Source organism: Chenopodium album, chromosome 13 (genome assembly GCF_948465745.1).
Source record: "Chenopodium album chromosome 13, dcCheAlbu1.1, whole genome shotgun sequence".
NCBI classification, from domain to species: Eukaryota; Viridiplantae; Streptophyta; class Magnoliopsida; order Caryophyllales; family Amaranthaceae; genus Chenopodium; species Chenopodium album.
In genome coordinates this window covers 13,401,167-13,422,970 of record NC_137846.1, presented here as the reverse complement: position 1 = coordinate 13,422,970, position 21,804 = coordinate 13,401,167, and the positions used below count along the sequence as shown (strand labels likewise).

The window sequence follows — 21,804 nt, the reverse complement described above, 5'->3', positions numbered from 1 at the left end:
AATCCGTCGGGTCCAAAATTAGAAGACCCAGATCCGTGAAAGACGGATCTGGATCCACGGATCCGGGCCGGGTCCAGATCCACTTCCATCCCTAGTTGGGATGCTTAGGGGAATCTCACTCCTGTCTTCTCTTCCGTTCGGTTTAAGCTCGTCGACGTAGGAATAAAATCATGTCCTTAAAGAATGACAACAATGATTGGATTTTCGATCAACCTAGGATTTCTAATCTCTTGGAGAAGCACTTCTTTACATTATACAACTGCAATGGGTCTTCTCCCCCTTTTGTTCCCTGCCAGTGGGATGATTTGGATATTCCCGGCCTTTCGACCCTGGATTATCAGTTCCTCATGCGTCCCTTCTTGGCTACAGAAATTAAAAATGCAATGTTCCATATTGGTAATGACAAGTCCCCTGGGCTTGATGGTTTCACGTCGGTTTTTTTTAAGTTACATTGGGCATTGGTTGGACCTCAGATTGTGGAAGCTGTTCAGTACTTCTTTGTCCATGGCTATTTATTAAAGGAGTGGAACCGCACTTTCTTGGTCTTCCTAAAGTAGACCATCTAGAAACTCCGTCCCAATTTCATCCCATAGGCTTATGCAATGTGCTCTATGAATGCATTGCAAAGTGCTTGACTAATCGCCTTCGTCGGGTTTTGCCATCCTTGATTTTCGATACACAGAATGCCTTTGTTCCAGGTCGGTTGATGGAAGATAATGGCTTACTGGCTCATGAGTTGCTTTCTTATATGTCTAATACTCATTCCAAGGTTTGTTCAGCGGCTTTGAAGCTTGACATGAATAAAGCTTATGATAGAGTGAGCAGGCATTTCCTTTGGGAGGTGCTTCGCAGATTTGGTTTCCCACCGTATTGGGTTCATATCCTTCAACAGTGTGTCACTACGGTCTCATATCAAATTGTGGTTAATGGTTCACCCTCTCAGCCTTTTAGACCCAAATGTGGACTACGGCAAGGGGATCCTCTTTCCCCTACCTCTTTGTTCTATGTATGGAAGTTTTATCGGCTGCTACAAAGTTGGTTGTTTTAAATTCTATTGTGGTCGCTGTTTTTAATCATGTACTTTTAGTGTTTAAGGTTCCTTCTACAGTTTGCGACCGGGTAGATTCTTTGATTTCCATATTTTGGTGGAAATCTGGAAAGGATGCTAAAGGTATGGCTATGGCTTGCTCTGGAATGCTCCACCTTCCTAAGGGATTAGGAGGTTTAGGTATTCGTTATCTTCAGTTTTTCAATTTAGCCCTGCTTGCGAAACAAGCTTGGTATTTGATGCAACATCCCCAACTTTTGGCTTCTCGTGTTCCTAAAGCTAAGTACCTTGCTTTTCTCCATCATAAGCCTTCTATTTCCTTTTCTCGTCCTTCTTGGGGTAAGTCGGGGTTTATTAGAGGGAATTTTGCTTCTTTCCAAGGGTTTAGCTTGGAAAGTGGGCTCGGGGAAGTCTATTAGTATCTTGAATGACAGTTGGGTTCCTAATGTTAAGGTGGAGTTTAAAGATTCTATTCCTGAAGTTGAGTGTCCTAGCTGTGTTTCGGATTTAATCTTGCCAAACTCGTATGTCTGGAATACCTCTTTGGTTCATCATCTCTTTCCCCAATCTATTGCTTCCCTTATCCTTGGTTTGGAGCGTCCTATGATGGAAATTGATGATTTTGTCTACTGAAAGTACACCCATGATGGATCTTTCTCCACTAAATCAGCCTATTTATGCATTTTGGCTCAGTAATTTGACTTTGGTTCTACTTTGCTTCCACATGGGTGGTGGAAACGCTTGTGGGGTTTGCCTCTTCTTCCAAAATGGAAAATGTTTGTTGGAAGATTTTACATGATGCTCTTTCTACAGCAGCTTTACTTGTCCGTAAGGGTCTTCCTATGATTCTGACCTGCATATTCTGTCAACAGTCTGATGAGTCGGTGGATCATTTATTTCGCGATTGCCCTTCTTCTCGACATTTGTGGACAACTGTGGACCGGGGTTCCCTTCCTAAGCCTGATACTCCTATTCCTTTTTTCGACTAGTTTTCAGGGGTTATCTTTGGTTATTCTGCGTTTAGGAGCTGGTGTAGGTTAGACTACTTTTTTTGCGGTCTGTTGGGCGATTTGGTTGACAAGGAACAATGTTCGGTTTCGCTCGGCGGTCTATTCTCCTAAATCGATTTTGGATGTAGCTTTTGACTGATAGAAGCCAGGATGCCCGTATGATTACAGATTGTTCATTGGGTAGTCCTCCGAGGTTCTCTTCTTCTCCTCTAACTTATGTTCTCTGGGGTGACTCGAGTGGTTTTTATAATACTTATATGCTCTTTGACGGTGCTTAGGAGCAGCAGAATCAGAACGCTGTAACTGGTTGGTGTTTTCGTGATTGTCATTCGCCAGAAAATATAGGGGGTAGGGCTGGAGCTTGTATGGCTGGTTCGACTTTTCATTTAGAGTTACTTGCTTGTTTGTTTAGCCTTAAGCATGCTCGTCAGTGGGGTTTTACTAAGATTATGCTTCTCACTGACTGTTTGGTTATTCCTCACCTGATTTTGGGACAGGGGCCTAATGATAATTCGGCAGTTTGGATTCTACAGGAACTCCGTGTTATGCTGTCCTCTTTTGTTGCTTGTCATATTCGGAAAGTTTCTAAAACTGCAGTTGCTGATGCTCACATATTAGCAGGAGCGGCTAGGCGAAGGTAGTTACTTTGTTTCTTTTTTTAGTCTTTTGTTTTTCTGTGTTTCCCGTTGTCAAAAAAAAAATCCATATGCCAATGCCAGAACAACCAAATTCCCCTAGTGCTACAACCATGGGCCCACAAACCTCATCTTCCACTACCTTGGATTCCAACAATACCCAACCTATTGAAGCTTTAAGTTATCCCCAATACTAACTACCCCAAACTCACGTGCTACATCTTCCAACAACTCTAACTATAATACACTTCCACTAAACTTGGACCACTCTCCTTCAAATGAGCTTGATAAAAAAATCTCCTCAACCGACAAAAATCCAATCTGACCCATTAAACCACTCATCTCCACCCACGACCCATGACCCACCTTCCCACAATCCCACCACTATTAGAAAAAAGTCCATTCGTAACGGGCAAAAAGAGGCTATCCGTAACGGGCATCGGGCACTACGTATGCAGCCGTTACGAATAACCTCTGTATTCGTAATGGGCGTTGCCCGCTACAAATAAGTGGTTATTTGTGACGGGCGATTGAAATGTCCGTTACAAATAATTCGTAACGGACAAAACAGTTACCCATTACAAATAACGGGTTATTTGTAACGGGCATTTCAATTGCCCGTTATAAATAACACCGTTATTCATAACAGGCAATTGGTATGCCCGTTACAAATGATGTATGACCCATTTAAAAAAAATTAAAAATTCCAGCACATGCTGGACAGCTAGGCTAGTCCAATCATTTCATAAATAAATGAGGGAAAATTATATTTTATACAAGTATAGTGTACATTTCATATACAATCAATGCTTTCATTAATTCATTTTTGCCTAAGGGCTAGACGAGAGAATGAGCTTGAAGCTTCTAGAAAGGAGGCACTTAAGTCTTTTGTGCTTTCCCCTACTTTTACCAAGCTGCTCGTTGATCGCCATGACGGAGGTTGGGAGGCCGCAGCCTGCTGTGTAAGCGGTCTCTATGGAGGGGGTGAGGAGCAGCAGGCTCGTTTCAACGCCTTTTGGGATAAGGTTGAGGCTGCTGGGGAAGCTAGCCTTTTCGATTTGCCTGCTGACCATCCTCGGGTTTCCAACTGCAAGGTCCCCAATCATGCCGTGCTGAATTTGGAGGTCCCTTTATGCAATGATATTGCTGCTGCCATTGGAGTGGAGACTTTAGCTGATGACCAATAAAGGTTTTGGCGGCTATTTCCCCCTTCTTCCAGCAGTTCATCGGAGTTTCCCTCACCTAGGTCTGTAGTCACTAGGTAGCTTTTGTTGTTTGGGGTGTATAGCCGCCAAAGATTGTATTTTCAGTGTGCTTTCCCATAACACTTTATTTTCTAACTGCTGGGGTTGTCCAGCTTCACTTGAATTCTATGTTTTTCTAACTATTTTGCTGAATGTTTCCTCATGCTGGTGGATGGGGGTTCAGTTTTGTGAATGTTGTAGTCTTCCTGCTGAAAGTTTACCCTGTCTTGGTGGACACAGGTTCAGCTTTTTAGTATATGCATTTGATAACTTCTTTGTTATTTTTCTTATTGCCTATCTTGCTGCCTGTATGCTTGTTCGTACACGCTATTGGGCCATAGTGTAGTTGCACCTAAACCTTAGCTCAGGAGCCCTTTTGTTGAACTAGGGGGGAGCCTCGTAGGTTAGGCTTTCCTGTTGCTCTTTCTCTTACTGCTTCTTTGACTTTGTTTCCTGACTTGGCTGTTTAAGGCTTTCTTATCCTTTGGCCTTATATTGCGCTTGGTGGGAACCTGTCGAATTTTATTCCTTTCATCTTATTTATGATAAAGGCTTACGATGTGTCTTCTACTTAGTTTTCGTAGAGACTTGCTTGCATATCTTTTAGTTTGCTTGGCTGTATATTGTTTGTACGCCGCTCAGCCTGTATTGCTGTGACTTATTCATGTCATCCAGCTTGTTTTTGTTGTGACTTATTTATGTCATTCAGCTTGTTTTGCTGTGACTTTTTTATGTCATTCAGCTTTTTGGCTGCCTATTTTTATATCGTTTAGCTTGTTTTGCTGCGACTTGTTTATGTCTTTCAGCTTGTTTTGCTGCGATTTATTTATGTCATTCAGCTTGTTTTGCTGCGACTTATTATTTTATGCATCTTACTTATCTTTGTAAGAGCTTATTGCTGGTCTGTCTCCTTTCTCCCCACAAAAGAGGTGAGCTGGGTGGAACCAAGAGAACCTTGGTGATGCCCGCTCAGCCTTCCCCTTTGCTTTTCGTTCGCCTTCCCTGCTCAAGTTGAACGTGCTAGGCTTCCTCCTCAGGTGTCACCGAGGTGGTGCCCTGTTTTACTTTGAGCAGGCAAGTTGAACTTAGGGAAGTGCGCTCTCCTTTGCCTAATGATGTCTTACTGCATCATATTGTGATGTTTTTAGACTTTCATATTTCTATGGCACTTTCTGCATGTTAGTGTGCAATGCTAAAGCATAACTCAACAGATAAACATGTTTTAACAAGATCATATGGCATACTCCTTACGTAGAGGCTCGTATTTCATTGAATTCTGTAGGTAATATTTCAAGCATCCCAAACTTGAACCCCATTGTGATCATACATTTAAGCATGGTGGCGTCTAAAGGGAAAGAAGCTAGAGTAAAAGAGTCGCCAACAAGTTTTAGGAACTTGCAAAACGTTCACAGGGTGAAGGTTACACCCCTTCACGATCCATGAGATCGCTAACACTATAGTGGTCGGGAACCATGACTGGATATTTAGGGATGAAGGTACAAATCCAACCTAAAAGAGATTGAACCTGCCCTAAAAATAGGTCTCTACTTTATTCTTCTCATATTCATGTACGCTTTCTGAGTAACATACAATCAATATATTAATTATAAACCTGTTTAATCTATGTTGGTTGAATATTAATGCACAAACAAATCTATTATTGGCGTTCACTTGAATTAAAATCACATTAGCCTAAACAAGATTACTAATTATCTTATTAAGCGTGATTACAAATACAAATTTTCTTTAATCCTGCAAGAGAGGGCGTGATCAAGCAACAACAACAATATATATATCAAGTAACATAACAATAACAATCATCATCATAATAATCAATCTCAAAGCATAATAATATTATTAGCAAGATCCTAGACATGATACTAACAAGATTAATAACAAATCCTAGCATGTTACTAAACAATAAAGATCAAAGCTTTATCCCTAACATGATACTAACAGGATAGAAGAAATAGGAAGCAACTTAAGCATGATACTAGAAACATACATGATATTAAAAATATTAGTTAATACCCTAAACATGATACTAGGAATCATAAAGACATCCTAACATGATACTAGGAATTAAAATAATCTAAGCATGATTTTTAAAGAAATGGAGCAATTGAATAACTTACTTTGTTGCCCCGTATCTCTTTCTATTAAAACAATACACACGTTAGTGACTTCAAGGAAAATATTAAATCAAACAATTAATTTAAATAATTGAAATAGGGATTTGGGACCAAACCCTCAGAAATTATCAACCTTTCACGTCTAGGGCGAAGGTAACTTCGAACTTGGCTAGGTGTGTACAGAATTCGTGAATGCGGTATTTTATTCGAAAAGGGGAAGGCTTAGAAAGAGGGAGAAAGAATAAGCTACTAGCTTGTAGAGAGAAGGGAATAGAAGATTGTTGATGATTAAAACGGGGAAATACGACCCTATTTATAGAGAAAATAACCCGAAAACGATAAGAAAAAGACCGAATCCTATTAAGAGTAAAACTGCCTCTGTCGCAAAACGACAGAGTCCAGCGCGACGCGACAGGGTCCAGTGCGATGCGATAGCCTTGTTGTTCAGCGTTGATTCACGCGTTTTCTAAAAACCTGTACGGAATCCTTAATCTAATTAAATTGATTAACAACGTCCGTACTTATCTTTAAAAATAACATTTAATCTCATTAAAAACACTTGTTTTAATCCAAATGGAATTGTTTATTTTTCATAAAAGATATAATTATTATTCCTAATCCCATTAGAACACAAAACCACCTTCTAGATTATTCTAGAGGATTAAAATCAATCCTAACAATTTTTAGGAACATTAATTAATGGGCCCTCCACTAGATCATTGGGCCACAAAACCATTTCAGGCCCAATTTAGTATTTTGGCCATAAGTTCCTCATTATTCATCGGAATTGGGCTTATAATATATGTTGGAAAGCTCTTTTCGAGCCCAACCCAACTACACCATTTTTGGACCCTTATTATGGACCACACTAAATTGGACTGGACATTTTCTTAAATAAAGTACATTTTTAAAAATAGAAAGAAAGATAATTTATTAAAACAACCGCGTCACAAGACTTTTCACACTTTCACTTCGTTCGATAATCAAATGACGTGAAAGGTACTCATCACTGGGTTTGGTTTTTGGGGAGACACAATTAGGTGTCTACAAATTCAAATGGCTTAAGTTGCCTTGATTAACATAACATAATTTTAAACAATGTTTTTGCATAACTTAAACAAAGTTTTTTGATTTCTACTTAGCCATTTGTCTTTTAAACAAAATATTTATTTAGTACATCTGCGTTGAAACTATTCCTTAAGACTTCACCTTCTTTATTTGCAAGGAGGAAAGCGCCTGGCCCTACTTGCTTATGTATGATGAAGGGCCTTTATGTTCTTCTAACTTCCTCTGCAAGGCTGTAAGGATCAGCTTGTTTGCTGCTTCTGCTTGGCCGTTGCTCTGCGGGTGGCAGACTAAGGCACTTACATATTTGGTGCCCATGTCTTCCAAGTAATCCTTGATGGTGTCGCATTTAAACTAGCACCCATGATCGAAGACTATGCACTATGGCACCACGAACCTTGTTATGATGTTCTTCCATATGAACGTTCTCACTTGGGCTGCTATTATGTACTTGGTGGGCTCAGCTTCAATCCACTTGGTGAAATAGTCTACTGCCATTATGAGATACTTTCTGCCCGCTGACCCAGTGGTGAAGGGTCCTAATATGTCCATTCCCCACTGAGCGAACGAGATCAGGCTAAGAATTAAAGTCAGATCGTTTGCTGGCTGGTTTATGACTAGAGCATACTTTTGTCATTTTTCACACTTTTTGACATATGCTAAGGCATCCTGCGTCAGAGTTGGCCAGTATGCTCCTTTTCTAAGCACTTCAACTCCCAGGGCTTTCCCGCCAATGTGGTTGGCATAGATTCCTGAGTGTGCTTCTTCCATTATTTTTTCCTTCTCCCACTCTGGAATACACCTCAACAGTGGTTTTGAGAAGCTCTTCTTGTTGAGCTCCCCGTTCATCACCAGTTGACGTCCTTTTTGTCTTTATTGGCTCGTGCCTCGTCATCTGGCAGTGAGCCATGTACCTTGTAGGTAAGTATGTCTGTGAACCATGCTCGCTGCTGCCTGGTGTAATTCACCTGCTTGCTTTCTATGATGTTGTTCTCCTCTAGGACTTCCACCATGATTGTCCTTTTGAGGCTTTGCAGGGTAGAACTAGCTAGCTTTGATAATGCATTAGCTTGGAAATTTTCTACTCTAGGGACTAGGTCTATTTGAAAATGTATTAGCTGAGCCACCAGCTCTTTCACCTTGGTTGTATACTTTAGCATTGTAGGCTCTCTAGCCTCATACTCCTCCTTCAGCTGGCTAGCCACCAGCTGGGAGTCAGTATGCAGGTGCACTTTCCTGGCTCCTGCTGCGATGCTCATTCTCAAGCTTGTTAGAGTTGCTTCATACTCTATTTCGTTGTTCGATGCCTTGAATTTAAACTTAATGGCATACTCAAATACATTGCCTTCTGGCAATGTTATCATTATTCCTGCTATGCTTCCCGTTTGGGCTAAAGATCCATCTACTGCCACCTTCCAAATTCCTACTTCATCTTCTTTTTCTTCCTAGGAGGCTTCCACTATGAAGTCTGCTAAGGCTTGAGCTTTGATAGCTGCCCTAGGCTTGACCTCGAATTCATATTCAGAGAGCTCTATCGCCCACTTCAGGAGCCTGCCTAAGGCATCCATTTTCTACAGGGCCTTCTTCAGCGGGTGATTTGTGAGGATTTGAATTGTGTGCGCATCGAAATAGGGTTTCAACTTCCTTGTTGTTGTTACCACTGCGAAGGCCAGTTTTTGTACCAATGGTTATCTCTGCTCAGCCTCTGTCAGTACGTAGCTTACAAAGTATATTGGATTCTGTTGTTTTTGCCTTTCAACTAGGAGAGCTGACGCGATTGTTTGTATTGTGGCGGAGATGTACAACTGTAGTTTTTCCCTCAGCTCCGGGCTGATCATGGTTGGGAGCTTGGTCAGATGCTCCTTGATCCCTTCGAAAGCTTCTTTTTCTGTTACACCCCACTTAAACTCTCGGTTTCCTTTCACCAGCTGATAGAATGGTAGGGCTTTGTCAGCTGATTTGCTGATGAATCGAGTCAGTGCTGCCATTCTTCCAGTTAGTCGCATGATGTCTTTAGTGCAATTTTGCTCGGGGAGGCTTAGGACTGCCTCCAATTTCTCCGGGTTGGCGTTGATTCCCCTCTCACTGACCAGAAAACCCAGGAATTCCCTAGAACCCACCCTGAAAACACATTTCTTTAGGTTGAGCTTGATATTGTACTTATTCAGCGTGGCAAATGTTTCCTCTAGGTCCATGATATGCCTCGCCTGCGTGACACTCTTGACAATTGAGTCGTCAACGTATACTTCAACATTTCTCTCCATTTGGTGCATCAATACTCTATCCATTGTCTTTTGAAAAGTAGCCCCCACATTCTTCAGCCCGAAGGGCATAGCTATGTAATTGTACACTCCCCCTTCGATGATGAACGCGGCCTTCTTCCTATCTGGCTTGTGCAGGCTGATCTGGTGATACCCTGAGAAGGCATCTATGAAGCTTAGCAAGGCATGGCCGCTGGTTGAGTTTACTAGTTAGTCAATCTGTGGCAGCGGGTAGCAGTCTTTTGGACATGCTTTGTTGAGGTTTGTGAAATTAACGCAGATCCTCCACTGGCTATTCGCTTTCTTTACCATGACCACGTTGGCCAACCACTCTGGATAATCACAAGGCTCTATGAATCCAGCCTCTAGGAGCTTGTCTACCTCCTCTTGGATTGCCTGATTTTTCTCCGTGGAGAAGCTTCGCTTTTTCTGCCTAACTGGCTTGATGTCCTCTTTCACATTTAGCCAGTGAACCATAACTGCGGGGTCAATTCTTGGCATCTCGTTTGCTAAAAATGTGAAAATGTCCTTATTTGCACTCCAAGGTCAATATCTTTCCCAATTTTTGCCGTCCTAGAGTTGTCACCCTCTGTAAGCTCAACAGTTATGTGCTCCCCGCTGGGCAGCCTCCTGGCCACCTCTTCTTTTGCGGGCTCAAAGTTTTCCATTGCTAACTTCCTCTTATCCTTTTCTTTGTGATACTCCTCCCGCTTCCTTTTTCTTGATTTCCTTTCAACATGTTCATTGGACCTTGGCTTTGAGCTTAGGTGCTGCCTGGTCCTAGCAGGCTGCTTCAGGGCTGTGATATAGCATTGCTGGGCTGTTTTTTGGCTTCTCATGAGATTTACAGACCGCCCATCATTGGTTATGTATGCCATGGCCAGGTGATAGTTGGATACCACCTGCCTATTTTGTGAATAAGCGATCTTCCAACGATCACATTATATGGTGATGGAGAGTCTATTACCAAGAACTCTGCTCGAACATCTCGTCGCCTTGACCTCTCTCCAACTCGAACTGAGAGCTCAATTCTGCCCTCCGAAATCAGTCAAGAACCATTGAACCCGGTAACTTAATAACTCACCCTTTTTAAGTCCTTTTTATCCAGCCTTAGCTCTTTGAAGGCACTAATGTATATGATGTTGGCTGAGCTGCCACCATCTATTAGTACTCTGTCTACCTCCTAGTTTGCAATTCTCATAGTCACTACCAGAGGGTCATCATGAGGGTAAATTATGCCTTTCTGGTCATACTCATTAAATGTAGCTCGTGACTGCGGGGGAAGTGGCGGCCATCTGCGCTTCTCATTGTAATTTATCTGGTGGATCATTGCTCGCAATTCAGCCCTTGCTCTGTTCACAGTTCCACCATGCACTGGTCCACTATTGATGACATTCACCCTACCCTCTGGTTTATAGTCTCGATCTCTACCCTCAGCCGGGCCTCTATGACCCCCCTACGGTCATGGCCGGACCTGTCCTCTTCTCTTCTCCTAGTGGAGTCTGAATGCTGCTTGAACTGGTTCTGGTATCCTCTCCGGACTAAGTCCTCTATGTTGTCTTTCAAGTGCGTGCATTCATCAGTGGTATGTCCATGGTCCTTGTGGAAGTCATACCACTTGCATGGATCACGATTTCTATTCACCATTTTGGGTGGTTTCTGCCATTTATCGTCAGCCTTGTTCACGCTGAAGATGTTGGACCTCGAATAAGTGAGCGGAGTGTATTGGTAAAACCTCCCTGGTCTGCCTCCTCATTTCTGGTATGATCTTCTCACTCCAACCGCCCTATGCGCATCCCTGCGACCTTGTTCAGCACCGCTGGGCTGATCCACCCTGGTTGTTTTCTCTAACCGGGTGACTTTTTCTTGCTTTACTGGGTCACTTGGTGTTTATCTACTCAGCATTTCCTTATTGGTCTCATCTGCTTTTATGAACTCGTGCGCTTTTCCCAGCGCTTCAGCCAACGTTTTAAGACTCTTTCGTCCCATATACGCTCTGAATGGTGAGCCCGGCAGCATTGCTAGCAGTGCTACCTCCTGGCTCATGTTCGGGATGGTTGTTGCTTCCTTGTTGAATCTGGCGATGAACTCTCTTAGGGGCTCATCTTTTCCTTGTACCAGTGACATCAGCTCGGTGGTCATTTTTGGTACGATCCACCAGGGTGACAAAGTGCTCCATGAACATTCTTTTCAGTTGATTATATGAGTAAACAGATCCTTTTAAGATGGCTCCGTACCACTCAGCCGCCAGCCCTTCCAAGGTCGGTGGGAATGCCTTACACCAGACTGAGTCTGTCATGGTGTACAGTACCATGTGTTTCTCAAACGCCGAAACGTGGTTCTTAGGTGTTGTGGTTCCATTGTACTTACATCTGGGCATCTTTATTTTCTCCATCGGCTCCTCCAAAATCTCCCTGAAAAATGGGGAATCATCTGGAATAACCTGGATTCGTGCTCGCTTATCCCTGTTCAGACTTGGTCTTCACTCAAAGGCCGGTGAGCTGCTGCAAGCAACTCGAGCCTCCGGGCTGCCCTTTTCCTAGGCTGCCTCATCTACGCTCCACTCCTGATTCAAGTTTCGAGCTTCCAGTTCCAGCACCTTCTTCCTCAGCTGGACCAACTTTACCTGCTTCGGGGTGAGAGTTATAGGTGTTTCCTTCTTCGCGGCTGACTTTGTAGCTGTAGCTATTGGTGGGGAGCATGTTCCTTTACCGAAGTTGGTAAGGACTGCTGTCATGGCTGCTAGCTGCTCTTTACTGCACTTAGAGAGGTTCTGCAGAATGGCTGGCATATTGAAGGGTTGTGGTTTCTAGGTTACTGCTGTTGAAATGATGGGTTCATTGTTCGCACCTGTTGATGGAATTCCGAACATAAAAAAAGAACTAGACCCTATTGGATCTACTGGCTTCGCCGCTGCTTTGGTTGCAGCAGACGCCGATCTGGCAGGATTAGATTTCTAGGATATATTGGATTTGGTTTTTTCGGTTGATCCTTTTGGATCGAGGGTTATTGACACTATTTTTTTTGTGGTGTTTAGTTGGCTTCGCTGGTCTTAGAGGCTGGTGTCTGTACATCTTCCTCTCTGGCCATGGCGGTCTGTCAACTAGTCCCTTGCTCAGCTGGTGAACCTCAGGTTAGATGATCCCACCCCTCTTTCTAGCGCCAATTGTTCTAGGTGTGGATCCAAGGGTTCTGCTTGAACGAGCTAGGTCCCGTCGACGACCTGCACAAGGCAGCACACGTAAACTGCCATCGGGGGTGGCTCGAGGACCCCCCCTCCGATGCTTAAGTTAGAATGTGTTTAGAGAGAGAAACTGTACTTAGAGAGATAAAGAGAGTGTAATAACTTGTGTGTCTAACCTCTTTTCCGTTGTACTTTGCTCTCAATTTATAGGCGTACGATCTCCTTTGTGGAGAATCATACTTGGTCAGCCTGCGGGCTGACTCTATCGGGTTGAGGAGCCCTTTCGGCTAACCTTCCGGCGATGAGTGTGCACCCCAGGGGCCAATCTGGGAGCTTGGTGATAGCTCAGCAGGAGCTATCCTATACATTAAATACAACAAAAACTTTAAAAATGAGCAAATCTTAATTGAACGTGCTTTTACAAGCTCTTTGTAAGAGTACTCCAAATAATTGTTATATACACTTGAATCACCGGCTATATCTCCACCTTCACTGAAGGAATAATCTGCATCAAAAGGAGAAGTTATAAGACAAAGTCCAATAATGAGATGTTGAACAAAAGGACTTAAATTGGTTTATAATTGAGTCAGAATATTAAAAGAAAAGGTATTAAAGAAATAAAGGGAAAAGTATTGTGAAAGTAAAATGGAACTCCATGAATTGATAGATTTAAAACATCATGAATTAATAATACAATACTTAGCAAATGCATTAAAGTAATTTCCTTCTAACCAAAATTCGACCCCATAAAGCGTAATTGCAAAAATTAAAACGTCATCAATTATATATATTACTCAGCATGCATGTAAGATCCTCCATTCCAATTTCAACACCAGGCCATAATAATAATTCCAAGATTTTAATACTAAGAAGTAGAATTTAAATATTAGTCATCAACAATCCATGAAAGTAACCTCCTTCAACCTAAAATTCAAAACTCACTGAGTATACAAATACTTGTACCCCAAGTCCCTATTAAATTCTAGTTGTTATACCATTAAAAAAAATCTACCATATTATCATTATCGTACTAACTATACCTATGTCTCGATTTAATTGTCACATTATCAGTTCAAATTGAGTGCGTATTATATAAACCATTAGTAAACTGACCTTCCTTGCTTCGCCTGCCTCCGCGAAAAATCAAACATTTTCAGATGCACAAGCTCCCCTTCAATTCTATCCTAATTAATAAAAAATCAGCAACATTTAAATTGAAATTTGACCCACCAAAAAAATTGATATAATTGAAATTCCACTATTTTATAAACAACTAAAAAAAGGGGTCACTTTTAAAACTTAATTTATCAAAAATCAATAATGGAATTGGTAATTTGCTACATAGAAGCTCACAAGCAGACCTGTTTTATAGCATTATCCAAAAAAATTACTCGTATAATGTTTGCTGCACGTGTCTGTAGATATTTGGAACAATCATAAGATCAATTAATCATATAATAATATAAGTGGTTAAACAAAAAAAGTATTGTAAATAGTTAATATATAAAAAAATGAGTACAATTTTCTCAGAAGTTAAATAGCTGTAAAATTAAAATGATAAAAATAGAAATGATACTTGTTTAGGGTAAAAAATACCACAAATACGTGGTCCAATTCCATGGTGACCCGTGTTACTATAGGAAGACGACACGTATAAACAACATAAGATCACTTGAAAAAGAAAGAGAGTAAAGGCCTCCTTGCATCAGGAGGCCCAACCACCCTTGAATGCCGCAGAAAACGACATCTCAGAGGGACACGTGCCCTACACTGATTGTGCAGCCAATCAGAGCACAAATTCTTAGGTCACCAACCCTAAGGGGTACAAATTTCCACCCCTATAAATACCCCAATCATTTATGATGGGAGGGGGGATTGTGACATAACCTTAAAAAGAGCATTTAAAGCTCAAACTTCTCTCTACTTTCTCTCTCCAGTTTATTCCGTTTTCCGATATCTAACTTAATCGTCGAGGCGGAACTCCGATAAACCGAAGTTCCGTTATTGTGCAGGTGTCCGAATCTTATTGCCACTAGAGCGTAACCAGTATCTTGAGGGATTCCAAAAATACCCTAAAACATTTGGCGCCATCTGTGGGGATACTCGTCCGTAATGGTAATAGATGGTCAGACACCAGGTGCCGACCCTGGCCCCGGCCAGGACAACCATGTTGAAGATATAGTCACGACGATCCATTCTAGTGATCCTCTGACCGCTTCATTTCATGAGGCCGAGGATCCTCCGGTTACTGCTTGTTCACTCAAGCTCGCCTTGAGCAAGCTCCGAAAAGAGCTAGAGAGTAAGATGCCTTCTTCTTCTAGGCCACCGCCCAGGAGAGAAGGAGAAGGCAACCAAAAGAAAACTCAGAGCAAAGGGAATAATGCCGAAGATGCTGGAAATCTCTGTACCGGCGGCATGAGCGTTCACCGAGGGTCCCAAGGGCAGATATGTCCCGGATCCTCGAGAAAACGCAGTTGGCTGAGGGACAGACCAGATGGCCTTAGAAGGAGATTACTAAGCTGTCTCGGCATTGGAGGGATGCAAGAGAGTACATTCGGCACGAGCAGCGTGAACGAATAGCCTATTTGGACACAGCCTCTACACCAACTATGACGGATGATTTCTCAAACCATACCCCCTCCAAGTATACTAGCTCGGCCAGGACTAGTAGAAGCCAAGCTCATCATACTCAAACTCCAGTTCCAGGTTAACCAATTCAATATCAGACCCCCAGAATTTTAATGCTTTTCTGCCGCCTAACCCTCCTGTCTTCGGACAGTAGGGGCAATATGGCCAGCCGTTCGACCAGGTAGCTTACTTGGTCGGACCGTCTGCACAGCTTTAGCCTATTGATTGGCAAATGTGCTCGTTAAATCTTGGTGACAAGCCGCCTCCGTTTTCTTAGGAAATTCTCAACTCCCCCTAACCAGCAAAAGTTAAAAGTGTACTTGTGGGTGCCTACGATGGTACGGGAAACCCAGAGGAGCACGTCACTTCTTATAGAAACCTGATGTATTTGCAAAGTGTGGACGATGCCACATGGTGCAGGTACTTCCCGACCACCCTTAAAGGCGTGGCGCAGGATTGGTTCAACAGCCCGCCGGCCGGATGTATCAATTGTTTTACCACTCTTAGTCTATTGTTTGTTGGAAACTTCTCTTACAATATTCCCCTAAGGAAGACTAGTCCTAACTTGGCTATGATCGTCCAAGGGAAGAACGAAGGTTTGCGCTCGTATGTTCATAGGTTTAATCAAGAAAAAGCCCAAATTTAGAAGCTGCCGGATGAAATGGCCTATTCGGAATTTCTCCAGGGGTTAAGGCATAATGGTTTCAAGTTTGACTTGGTCAGGAAAGAGGTCCAGGCGTACGCAGGTGTTCTGTGGGAAGCCGAGGCCTACATTAAAGCAGCTGATTTCTGTTCACTCATAAAAGCTGAAGTACCGGCCAAGGGGGTTGAGAAGAATCAATCTTCTCAGTAAGACTTGGCCGGGAAAGAGAAAGACGGAAAGAACAAAATAAAAGAAGTCTGGGTGGCCGACGGCTAGCAGACAAAAGCCAAGAAGCTAAGATGTACGAGCCTCGGTATGAGTTTAACAAGGATTGTTACTCAGTCCTGATGGAAATAAAGGATAAACTTGGGTTCGAAAAGCCCTAACCGCTGAGAGGTTTGGCTTAGTATCGCAACAAAAACAAGTACTGTCATTACCACAAGGACGTGGGACATGACACGAATTAGTGCATCAATCTGAAGAGGTTGTTGGATAAACTGGTCGAAAAGGTCATGCTGAATTCATATATCTTAAAGTCAAAGTTCACATACACCCGGACAGACAACAAGTCCGAAAAGAAAAAGCAAAATGATAAGGAAGATGATGGAAACAATACCGATTCTGGTTCTGTGGCCATCATATCAGGTAGCTTTGCTGCAAGCGGCCCTACCATGAAGGAAATTAAGCAGGAAGCATAAAATTTTGCAAAAGTAATGCATGCCGAGGGGGTTAAGGTTGAACCTTTCCCACAAGTAACGGTTAGTGAGGCAGATCGAGGCAAGGTCAAGGCCTTACACAACGACCCTATGGTGTTTATTTTGAAGATAACTAATTTGAAGGTCAAACGGGTACTAATAGATACGGGCAGTTCGTCCGACATTATCAGCTTGGCCTATTTAAAGAATTTGAAATTCCCTAAAGATGCTCTCAAAGATATCTCTCACCCGTTGGTTGGGTTTGGAGGAAATGTTATACACCCACTCGGTCAGATAGACCTGCCTGTCCGGTCAGATAGACCTGCCCATCCGATTTGGGCCGAAGGGGGAAGGAAGGGACATAGTCGTTCGCTTCCTAGTGGTCAAAGAGCTTACAGGCTACAATGTTATACTCGGCCGCCCCACTTTAACCACAGCCAAGGCAGTAATTGTTCCTCATCAGATGCTGTTGAAGTTTGAGAGGTCGGACGACAAAGTTGGTTCGATTCAAGGAAATCAGAATATGGCGAAATAATGTAACCAACTGGTAGTAAAGCCGACTGTTCGAGGACGAGGAAATTCGTCCGAGCCAAACTCAGATGAAGGGTCACTCCAAGCATACCAGGTCATCCAAAAGAGGAAGTCGATCAAAAGAGAGCATGCCTAGCAATAAATGATCGTCGGCCGGCCAGAAGAGTTAAGATCCCAGCCGGTCGGCAAACACCAAGATATAGTGCTAGATCCCGATCAACCAGATCGGACGGTCAAAGTAGGCACTATAGTTATAGGTCTGCTTGGAGACGACCTAATCAAGCTGCTGAAAGAGTTCAAAGATGTGTTTGCATTTGAAGTAAACGAAATGCCAGGTATTAGCCCAGACCTGGCCGTGCATAAGCTAGCTGTAAATCCACTTGTTAAGCCCCTCCGTCAGAAGAAACGGAATTATGGGGAAGAAATAAATCACGCGGCCGCAGCCGAAGTAAGAAAGCTGCTGGACGCTGGTTTCATTCAGCAATGTTACTACCCATACTGGGTAGCTAATGTAGTTCTTGTGAAAAAGCCGAATGGAACCTAGAGAATGTGCGTAGATTACACTGATCTCAACAAGGCATGTTCGAAAGATATCTTTCCTCTACCTAAGATTGACAGACTGATCGATTCTATGGCCGGACATGCTCTTATGAGTTTTATGGACGCATACTCCAGATTCCACCAGATTCCATTGTGGGAAGAAGACCAAGAGAAAACTGAGTTCGTGACCGAGCAAGGGCTGTATTGTTACAAAGTCATGCCGTTCGGCCTCAAGAACGCCCCTGCTACTTTTCAAAGACTTGTGAATACAGTTTTTAGAGATCAAATTGGCCTGAACATGGAAGCATATATTGATGACATGATTGTCAAGTCAAAAGATCCTGCTAACCATTTGAAAGATCTTTGAGAAACATTCACCGAACTCAGGCGGCATAAGATGATGCTAAATCCAAAGAAGTGTGTCTTTAGTGTTGAGCCTGGAAAATTTCTCGAATTTCTAATCGATCAACGAGGAATTGAGGCCAACCCTGAAAAAATTCAAGTTGTCTTGGACATGAAGTCGCCGAGGACAATCAAAGAAGTGCAAAGATTGACAGGCTATTTAGCTGCACTCGGCCGATTTTTGTCAAGATCAGGGGATAAGTGCCGATACTTTTTTCAGACTATTAAGAAGAAAGCAATGTTCGAGTGGACAGAAGAGACTGAGGAAGCCTTCGTACAGATGAAAAGCCATTTGCATACATTGCCTCGGCTCGTCAGTCCACTCAAGGATGAAAAACTATATATGTATCTTGCCATTTCAGACCACTCCTTAAGTGTCGCCCTGCTTGTTGAAAGGGACGACCACCAGATCTCAGTCTATTTCATCAGCCATGTACTACTATAGACACCTAATTGTGTCTCCCCAAAAACCAAACCCAGTGATGAATATCTTTCACGTCATTGATTCTCGAATGAAGTGAAAGTGTGAAAAGTCTTGTGATGCGGTTGTTTGAATAAAATACTTCTTTCTGTTTTCAAAAATGCACTCTATTTATGAAAATTTCTAGTCCAATTTAGTTTGGTCCATGATAGGGGTCCAATAATAGTTGGATTGGGCTAAAAATGATCTTTCCAACGATATATTACAAGCCCAATTCCGATGAATAATGAGGAAGTTATGGCGAAAATACTAAGTTGGGCCCAAAACAAGCTTTATGTACGACCCAATGATCTAGTGGAGGGCCCATTAATTATTATTCCTAAAGTTATTAGGATTGATTTTAATCTTCTAAAATAATCTAGAAGGTTCTTTTGAGTTCTAATGGGATTAGGATTAATAATTATGTTTTTAGAAAATAAAGAATTCTATTTGGATTAAAAAAAGTGTTAAAAAGAGATTAAATCTGGTTTTAACAGATAAGTACGAACTTTAATTAATCGAATTAAGGACTCTATACGGATTTTAGAAAACGCGTGAACCATCGCGAACAACAGAACTAGCGCGCCGCGACGAAGCTGTCGCACCATGACAAAGCTATCGCGCCGCACCGGATCCTGTTGCGCCGCGACTGAAGTAGTTTTATTCCAGGTTGGATTCGGTCTTTTTCTGATCATTTCTGGACTATTTTTCTTATAAATAGGGTCATATTTCCTCGTTTTCAATCATCAACAATCATCTAATTCTATTCTTCTCTTTCTTGAGTAATAGCTTATTCTTTCTCTCTCTTTCTAAGCCTTCCCTTTTCAAATAAACACAATTCCGCATTCACGAGTCTTAGACACACCTAGCCAAGCTCGAAGTTGCCTTCTCCCTAGACGTGAAAGGTTGATAATTTCTGAGGGTTTGGTCCCAAATCCCTATTTCAATTATTTAAAGTAATTGTTTGTTTTAATATTTTCCTTGAAGTTATTAACGTGTGTATTGTTTTGATAGAAAGAGATATGAGGCAACAAAGTAAGTTGTTTTATTGTTATATATCTTTAGAAAGCATGTTTATATAATTTTAATTCCTCGTTTCATGATAGGATGCTTTTATTGTTTTCTAGTATCATGTTTAGGTTGCTTCCTATTTCTTCTATCATGTTAGTATCATGTTAGGCTAAAGCTTTGATCTTTATTGCTTAGTGACATGCTAGGATTTGTTATTAATCTTGTTAGTATCATGCCTAGAATCTTGCTAATAATATTATTATGCTTTATTGAGATTATATTATTATGATGATGAGTTGTGTCAATATATTTATATGTTGCTTGATATTATTGTTATTGCTTGATCACGCCCTCTCTTGCAGGTTTAAAAGGAATTTGTACTTGTAATCACGCTTAATAAGATAATTATTAATTTTATTTAGGCTTTTGTGATTATAATTCAAGTGATCGCCAATAATAGATCTGTGTGTGCATTAATATTCAACCAACATAGATTAAACAGGTTTAAGGTTAATCTATTGATTGTATGTTATTCAGAAAGCGCACATGAATATTCCCTATAGTTAATCTGTTAATCTATTGATTGTATGTGTCAGCCAGTTCCTACAGGGTCATCGTCTCGCGACAGGCTCAAATGTCTCACGCTAAGTTCTAGTATTGTTTGCTCGATTCTACTTCCTGATTGAGTTTTTCTCACTTTTCTCACCTTTTGGAAATTCACTCTCCATCTACCCAATCAAACGCTCATTGCAATGAAGGGTACATCCGAGTTTGTGAATTCACCAAACTGTGGAAGCAAGTTTAACTTGCAGGGTCCCATCCATACGCGCCAACCCTTCCAAAGGTTAGGCTTCCGCGCGATGCATTCGGACTCATAACCATGGAGCCATGGCTAGGTTGCAAACTCATTGCATCATATTGTGCTTACTTGACTACTTGTGCATCTCTAGCTTGTGCATAATTACACTAACCGTTTGTTTGGCTTGTGATTGAGTCTAAATAAACTAATTAATGACTAAAGGACTTTGCTTAATTAATTAATCAATTAATAAAAGTAGTTAAAATCTAAATAAATTGATCGAACCTGACTTAGTACGGCTATAGGTTTTTTCCTCTAAGGTAGAATGCTGGAAACAAGCCCAGACCAACGTTTCAGCAATGACGCCAAGGTTTTGCCTGTGGCACGACACGATAGTGTCCGTCGTAATGCGACAGCAATGTCACGTCTCGACGGTGCTGGCGCATCGCGACAGTTCCATTGTTTGCGCAATGGTCCAGTTTCTTGCTTAAATCTTCACGCTGAGTCTAATTAATTAGTTTATTAATGGCAGAAACCATATTTAGTCCTTAATAGAGTCTAAGAACATAGTCCCATGGTCTTACACAAGTGTCAAATCATGCCACTTTCACTCACTTCTAAAGCACACACTTTGTATATATGTTTCACCTTGACCATGTCTAGTGGGTCTTTTTTGCGCGTGTTTTTTCCGTCATTTTTTTAGGGGGTAAGTCGGATATTAATCCTCCAAACATAACCATGTTGTTTGAACCCTATACTTTATTCCCAAAAATATGCACCCTATTTTTGCCTATTTTTGTTTTTTTTTTTGCCTTTGAAACCAATAAAGTCAAAGTCAAAGTCAATTTGAGTCAATTCATTAAGTCAAATATGGTTTAATTTACAGCTCTTGGTCTAGAAAGGAAGGACGATTAATCAAGGACAACGTTTTCGTCCAAGTCTCACTCTTTGATAAATCGATTTGACAAAAGAGAAAAGCTAAGAAAATGGCTACTCAAGAGGAAGTCAATGAGCTTAGACAAAACCTTGCTAGTGTAATTGAGATGATGAAGACCATTGCTCTTCAAGTCAATGACCTTGTGAAACAACAACAGATGGAGTGAATGGAAGAAAGCTTGAGTAAGCTTTCCAATGATTATAAGTTCCTGGGGATTAGCTCACAAGGGGTCTCAGTGGAAAAGGAACTTCTTCCGCAGAAGTTCAATGCCAATGACATCCCAAGGTTCAAGCCAACTGACGACCCCTACTTCCACTTAAGAGCTTTTGAAACTATAATGAACATTAAAGGGATAGATAGGAAGGTCTTTCACTCCTTGTTCTCACTATCTTTAGAAACTGTTTGTCAACAATGGTTCTTTTCCTTTGAAAAAGAAAAAACCTCTTCTTGGGATGGCATAATAAACGCTTTTATAGATAGATACAAATGCAACGTTCAAGTTGAAACTGACCATAGAGAACTTGTTGGGATGGCATAATAAATGCTTTTATCTGAAGGTTTTACTTCTTTCTTTAATAA

General features: G+C 41.6%; 1 protein-coding gene across 1 annotated transcript; it reads right to left on the bottom strand.

The window, feature by feature from the left end:
- Window positions 1-7,982: 7,982 nt before the first annotated feature.
- On the bottom strand, window positions 7,983-8,498 carry LOC145575250 (uncharacterized). Its single transcript, XM_081633141.1, has one exon. It carries the CDS (start codon window positions 8,496-8,498, stop codon window positions 7,983-7,985), a length of 516 nt encoding a protein of 171 aa, XP_081489267.1.
- Window positions 8,499-21,804: the final 13,306 nt, after the last annotated feature.

What these genes read in the sequence shown, in the direction of transcription:
- LOC145575250 (XM_081633141.1), bottom strand. Translation starts at nt 8,498, where the DNA reads ATGATAACATTGCCAGAAGGCAATGTATTTGAGTATGCCATTAAGTTT.